At 48.0% G+C, this 7,538-nt stretch overlaps 1 protein-coding gene across 1 annotated transcript; it reads left to right on the forward strand.

The window, feature by feature from the left end:
• On the forward strand, window positions 1,267–6,699 carry ACTC1 (actin, alpha, cardiac muscle 1). Its single transcript, NM_001170517.2, has 7 exons — window positions 1,267–1,492; window positions 2,039–2,189; window positions 3,352–3,676; window positions 4,326–4,487; window positions 4,672–4,863; window positions 5,643–5,824; window positions 6,379–6,699. Exons 2-7 carry the CDS (start codon window positions 2,061–2,063, stop codon window positions 6,520–6,522), a joined length of 1,134 nt encoding a protein of 377 aa, NP_001163988.1. The 5' UTR covers window positions 1,267–1,492; window positions 2,039–2,060; the 3' UTR covers window positions 6,523–6,699.

Raw genomic sequence — 7,538 nt, forward strand, 5'->3', positions numbered from 1 at the left:
TCCCACCCTCACCTGGCTCTGTCCCTCAACTGCCCCCACATGTTCTTCTCCAGATCAACCCAAACATGGTTGGGGAGCTTTGAGGGGAGGACCCAGCATTCCCCAGTCTGCACAAGTATCTAATCAGCAGGCCTCCTTAGCACATCAATCCAAGACCACTCCAGAGATGGATGCCTGTGCCCAGTTTTCTATTTTTAACTGGTGTGAACAGGAGGAAAAAACACAAGCATTAAAAATCCAAGTGCCAGTCAAGAACTGAGAATACAGGGCACCCCAGGCAAACCAGTGATCTGTGTCCTTCTTATGTCTCTCTGTTCCTTTCTCCTCTCCTTGATTCATATCATCTTTTCATCCCTTTCTCCCAAGTCCCAAGATCCTTCAAAATCTGTTTCCACAAAGCAGCTGATATCATTTTTACCAATGAAGCTTCTCACACATCCATGCACATCAGCTGAGCATCTTGCTAAAATGCAGATTCTGACTCAGTAGTTCTGGGATGAGGCCTGAGACTCTGCTCTTCCAACTCAATTCTGGTTAAGACCATACTGTGCAGCCATGTGATCTGTTCATACAGTTGAAGTTGCTATTATCTTCTTGACAAGAATATTTCTCTTTGTCTTTTCTCCACCTGGAATAAAGGCTTTTGCCCCAGTTTATGGATGTTGTCCACCAGCAAGTGGACAAGCCAATTTTGGCATTTGTTCCTTCATTCACTTTAGCCACAGGTGATCCTTTTCTGGACTAAAGACAGGAGTTGTGCATAAATTGGGGACCAAGGTGGCCTTGGTTAATCTCAGCTTCCCTGCTCTAGAGGAGCACAGCATCCAGGTTGGTGAGGGCTACAACAGGAGGGTGCTCTGTCCCCAATGCCCCTTTTTTGGCTGCCCACATGTACTGCTGTGGTGCCCTTTGGGCCCCAGAGGACTGCCAGTGCTTTGCTCCTCCAGCTCCCAGTCTGGGAAGATGAGAAGCTGCTGTCACTCCCCTGCTGCCTTAGCCCAGCTGTCAGGACCCCTCAGCAGAGGGCAGGGCGCCAAGCCTTCCCACTCGTGTGGGGCTTATTGTTTCTGAGGCTGGCGGGGCTGCGCAGGAAACTAGTCCACAGCACACCCAGGGAGCACCCCCACCCAGGAAGGGGGAGGGGTGGGCTGGCGTCACTTAGTCTTCCCCTAGCCCCTACCCTTCCCCGCCTGCCCCTCCCTGGGTCCCTATTTGGCCATCCCCCAGGCTGCCCCCTCCCCTTCCTTACATGGTCTGGGGGCCCCCCGGCTGATCCTCTCCCCTGCCCTTGGCTCCATGAATGGCCTCGGCGCTCCTCAGTGGCGCGAAGGCGACCAAATAAGGCAAGGTGGCCGACCGGGCCCCCCACCCCTGCCCCCGGCCGCTCCAACTGACCCCGTCCATCAGCGCGCTATAAAGCGGCGCGCCCCGCGCGGGGCACCAGCGCCTGCCGCCGCCCGAGCCCAGCCGAGCCCAGCGCGTCCCGCGGACGGTGAGTCGCACCGCCGGCCCGCGCCCGGAGCCCTTCCTCTCGTTCCTGTCCCTCCGTCACTTCTTTAAGACCAAACTTTCCATTTAGTTCTAACTTATTTTGTCCTGACTCTAGGTCCTCGCAGAAGGGGGGGGGGGCTTGGAAGGGGAGTCTTGGGCCCCAGTGGGGGCATTTGGGGTCCCTACCCTGTGCTTTTCCCTCCAACTGGAGCTCAAGCCTGAATGGGGTGTGAATGGGACAGAAGTGGGTTCCCGGTTTGTGACAAGGCGAAGATGTAAAGGGCTGAGGAGCACCTGCTAAGGGGTGACCGCCCCTTTTGAACCAGAGCAGGGGCTGAGCCTTCTGCGGGGGAGCCGGAAGGTTCCTCTCCTCCCCGCAGCTTCTTCCCATCCTTCTTTCCTGCCCGAAGGAGAAGGGAGGTGGCAGGCGTCGCCCACTCCCTTCCCTGCCCGCGGATCCCCCGCCCCGTCCCCTCCTCTCCGGGGCGCGGACGAGGCCAGTTCCGCATCACTGAACGTGGGCCACCTTGCTATCCTCCCCCTGCAGACCCTGCCAAAGCTGTACAAAGATGTGCGACGACGAGGAGACCACCGCCCTGGTGTGCGACAACGGCTCCGGGCTGGTAAAGGCTGGCTTCGCAGGCGACGACGCTCCCCGCGCGGTCTTCCCTTCCATCGTAGGCCGCCCGCGCCACCAGGTAAACTTGGCCCCCCTCCCGACCTGCCCTCCCCCCAGCCATCTCCACAACCCCTCCTGGCACGTCTTCAGCGAGGAAATCTCTCACTTGACCTTCCTGCGTCATGACCTCTTTAGGTCAAAAAGGAAAAAATGGATTCGCTTCCAATCGGAGCCAAGGCAAAGCAATACTCACACTCTCCAACACACCAGGAAATGTGCGTTTTCCCCAGTCGGCTTCAGGCTTCAGGCTTCAGGGACTCAGCACAGCAAGGGTCCATTTCCCTGGTATAAAAAGGCAGCAGCTTCTCTCTTCTGCTCCTGACCTGAATCTTTAGTCCTGTGTCTTCTCTACCTCTCAGACTCTTCACTTTACCCCTTGGCTTCCCTTTTCAGTACTGTTCAAAACTCATAATAATACACTTATTATTAATACCAACCAACCCAGGGCCAAGCCACATTGCTCCCTCTTGTTCACAGCTAGTTCAGAGGACTCCCAAAAGATGTCATCCATCTGCTTCCTAGCTGTTGCATTTTTAGAAGCCAGGCGTGACAGAGGCAGTAAGTGCCATGGTGATAGTTACATACCACCTTATTTATTAAAAGAAATACCACCGTCTCGGGCTTTGCCACAATGCCTGGCCAGACAGAGTGCCAGGAAGGAGAGTGGCATTCCTAAATGTGGATGGATGATGGGTACTCCAGGGCCGCTCTGGGCGGGCTGGATTTCAGTGACAGGGTGATAATGGCATATCAGTCCATCTTTTTATGTTCACTTGATGGATGTCAAAATCTTTTCTTAGGACAAATACAATGGGTCATTAATTCAGTCATTCCACAGTGTAGTCATTCATATTCCAGTTGACATGGGTGATGAGCTTAATAATTTAATGGAGGCATTATAATATTTTAAAAACGAGGTGAGGCTCTGCTCCTTCAGTGAAATAGCTTCATTCCTTCCCATCCCCAGTTGTATTCGAAACAATAGAATAATACTTGGAATGGGGAGAAGGCAGAGGGCTGATTTTAAGTGATATTTCTGAATGGGAGTGAAATCCATATTGTTTATTATTTCTGCTCTCCATAAGATGTCCCTTGACTTTGGCAGGTAGGTATAATTGATAAGGCATCGATTATTTTCCTGACACTGTGGAAGCTGATTTTCTCATCTTTCTTCTTGTTAGGGGGTCATGGTGGGTATGGGTCAGAAGGATTCCTACGTGGGTGACGAGGCCCAGAGCAAGCGAGGTATTCTGACCCTCAAGTATCCCATTGAGCATGGCATCATCACCAACTGGGATGACATGGAGAAGATCTGGCACCACACCTTCTACAACGAGCTCCGTGTAGCCCCCGAGGAGCACCCTACTCTGCTCACTGAGGCCCCCCTGAACCCCAAGGCCAACCGCGAGAAGATGACCCAGATCATGTTTGAAACCTTCAATGTCCCTGCCATGTATGTGGCCATCCAGGCGGTGCTGTCCCTCTATGCTTCTGGCCGTACCACAGGTACGTTTGGATGGTGGGAGAGTCCCTGCTTAGTTGTACTCCCAAGTCATCGACCTTGCTGTGACTCACTTCCCCCAACACAAAAGGAATGGTCCCCGGAAAGGTGTCTGTGCTGAGAGAGGTAGCAGTAGTACCCTGAGGTTGGTTTCAGAGTACACTTATTTGTAGGAGTGGAAATACAAGAACATGGAGTTAGATCCTTCCCTTGCCCAAAGTATATAATGTCCCATATGGAGGCTCCATATAACCTATCAACCTGGAATAATCACAGCCTCTGGGCAAATATCCCCAAAGAGAACCCACATTCCCTACAGGGTTGGAGTCAAAAAAGAGAGACGTATAAGTTAGATGGGAGGAAAGAAAAACATGCCTGGACACTTGCAGAATGTACTAATGTTTCAGTAAGAGGGACAGGCATTTGAAAGTATCCTGTTTTCTACTACAGTATTTAAAAGGATGAACTGGTGTTGACTTCAGATTTAGTGTCCATGATGCTCATTTTTATTCTTCATGTGTAAGAGATCTAATTTTATCTGGATCCTTGCCCTGTACTAGTATCTCTTGGCCAAGATTGGAGATCGGCTTGGCCATGGCCAAAGCAATGGTGTCCTCAGAGATTTACATTGTTCTGGTCTCTTTCCTCTGACAGGCATTGTTCTAGACTCTGGGGATGGCGTAACCCACAACGTCCCCATTTACGAGGGCTATGCCTTGCCACATGCCATCATGCGTCTGGATCTGGCTGGTCGGGATCTCACTGACTACCTCATGAAGATCCTCACTGAGCGTGGCTACTCCTTTGTCACCACTGGTAAGTGTGTGTATGTGTGAGTGTGTGTATGTGTGAGTGTGTGTGTGTGTGAGTGTGTGTGTGTATACCTCATCTGTCATGGCGTGTGTCTGCTTTTTGTCTCCACCAGCGAATCCACCTGCCTCCCTAAGTTTGACTTCATTCCTCAGAGGTTAATTGTGACCCTCTCCCCCATTGTTTGCAGCTGAGCGTGAAATTGTTCGTGACATTAAAGAGAAGCTGTGCTATGTTGCCCTGGATTTTGAGAATGAGATGGCTACAGCTGCTTCTTCCTCCTCCTTGGAGAAGAGCTATGAACTGCCTGATGGCCAGGTCATCACTATTGGCAATGAGCGCTTCCGCTGCCCTGAGACGCTCTTCCAGCCCTCCTTCATTGGTGAGTTGTAGGGTCTAGTGCAGAAACACAGCTTGGGGGCTCCCAGAGTAAAACCTATTATGATCAACAACGATTATGGGGCCCTCACAGTAAAAGAAGTCATAGCTTGGAGTCCCACACAGTTTGCTTCGGGTCTCGATGCCTCATTACAGGACTGGCTGTCACTGCTCTGCAGCAATTATATAATAAAGGATGACACATTAGCTTCATCTCAGAACAAAGAATGAGGCAGAGTGGTAACTGATTAATCCATCTCTGTAAGGAAGAGATGATGACTCAAGAGTGCTGCCTTGTTCCAACAGGTTCCATCACCAAATAGCTGGACTTTACTTTCAAGTTACTCATTATTAAGTGTAACAACAATCCTACTGACAATAATAAATGGACACTTGTGTGTCACTGAATGTCTTTCCTAAGGAATGATTTCCAAGAGGAAGCTTGTCAGGGTCTTATTTTAATCCATAAATATGAATCGCATTAATTAATTTAATGGAAATGTGTGTCTTATCCTCTTCTAATACACTTCCATGCATTTGATGGGTACAGCAAACAGGTGTTAAACAGGTGTTAAACACAGTTGTGTGTTTCTTGGCAGTCTGCTATTGATTTACTCTCAGACATCTGTTCCACAAAACCCTGCAGTGTGTCTTATAGAGGAACATATGTTTCAGAGACAAATGGTGACAGTTCACCAACACAGAGGAGTCCTGTTCTCTTTCCTCCACCCTGGTCCCCTGGCCTAAGTGCACTGTGACTTTTTTTCCTTAACTTGTTCCTAGGTATGGAATCTGCTGGCATCCATGAAACGACTTACAACAGCATCATGAAATGTGACATTGATATTCGCAAGGACCTGTATGCTAACAATGTCTTATCTGGAGGTACCACCATGTACCCAGGTATTGCTGATCGCATGCAAAAGGAAATCACTGCCCTGGCTCCCAGCACCATGAAGATCAAGGTAAAGAACTTTGTGGGTGGGGTGTGTTGGGGGGTGGGGGCAAGGCAGGTCTTCATATTCCAAGCAGAATTCCTAACTTCTTTCCCCTCACACTTAGTTTCCTGTCTTACCTTGTAGTTTTTCTAGCACTATTTCTAACACTTTTTCTGATTTTTCTAGCACTTTTCCCAAGATAGGAGATTTGAAAACACTTCCAAGTAGTGGATAAAAATAAATCTTTAAAGAAAAAAAAAAAAACCTAAATCTTTGAACACATTTTGAAAGTCCCCAACTTTCAATCTAGCCTCTACCATGTACCAAGCTTATTGTCACATTACACCTTGGTTCAAAGAAATGGGGAAGTTCTGTTTTACAGAGACTTTGATTATGGGAATGGTGAAATAGAGGAAAATGCATTAAATTTCCCTCAGCCATATTCATTTGTGATAATGAAATATCACATTACAGTGAATTGATCATGAATATATTTTTTGTGAATCTCCCTAACAACATGTTGGTTGCTTTGTTGCTTGGAACTTCAGAGTTCACTGGAGGATTTTGGTTTTGTTCTGCAGATTATTGCTCCCCCTGAGCGTAAGTACTCTGTCTGGATTGGGGGCTCCATCCTGGCATCCTTGTCCACCTTCCAACAGATGTGGATTAGCAAGCAAGAGTATGATGAGGCAGGCCCATCCATCGTCCACCGCAAATGCTTCTAAGGTGCCTTGTCTCTTAGTCTACTTTACGTTCAGGATGACAGGTTAATGCTTCCAACCCACCCTTCTTTATCTCTTATCCATCATTGTACAGTTTGTTTACACACGTGCCATTTATTTGTGCTTCTAATATTTATTGCTTTATAAATAAACCAGACCAGGACTTGCAACCTCCCAAAACAAGCCTCTCATTTCATTTGGGGGTTTGGGGTGGGGGTGGGAGTGGGGTGGGGCCAATGTTTGCTTACTCAGTGTATGAGCACATCGATTGGTGGCTTTGAAAACCACATGCATTGTAGTATCACAGCACTACCAAGTTCATCAGATGAGTTAGTGTGACTTTTAGCTGGGAGTTACAAGATTAAATTTTGATTTTACCCTTTGGGACAGAATCATGAACATATTTCATATCTGAAAAGCAGATTAGGTTTAGCTCCACATAAGCAAGAAATGGAGTTGGATGACACAATTCCATAAGATTAGTTTCTATGGATGACACTGGAAATTGTTTTAGCACAAGGTCCAGCTGTTTATGTAACTTTGCAGAAACCACATAGATATTGGTAATGAAAAAATCAAAGACTATTTTAAATAAATTAGTTCACATTCTCAATTCTTGTTCTCTTCAGTTGTCTTCCTGAGGGCCATGCTTGTTAATGGTGAAACACTGAGGCCAGCTGACAGATGAGCCCAGCTGGCTTCCATTCCAAATACTCCCTAAACCAATCAAGACCATTGTGCATGTTCAAAACAAATGTGAAGAAACAGGCACCATTTACCTCTGCCTAATCAGCAACTGACTTGTGGGACAGAGGTCTTTGAAATCTTGGGATCTTGGGTTTTTTGAAATCTTGGGATCTTGGGTTCTTTGAAATCTTGGGATCTTGGGTTGAGTGGAATGAAGGCAATGAAGTCCCAAGGGAATAAGGGGAGCAAAAACCCATGATATTCCTTTTACTCTGTGCTGGGCTCTTTACAAAGTATGATGGCAATGCATCTAAAAGAATTTACTGTGCTCT

Source organism: Sus scrofa, chromosome 1 (assembly GCF_000003025.6).
Source record: "Sus scrofa isolate TJ Tabasco breed Duroc chromosome 1, Sscrofa11.1, whole genome shotgun sequence".
Classification (NCBI taxonomy): Eukaryota; Metazoa; Chordata; class Mammalia; order Artiodactyla; family Suidae; genus Sus; species Sus scrofa.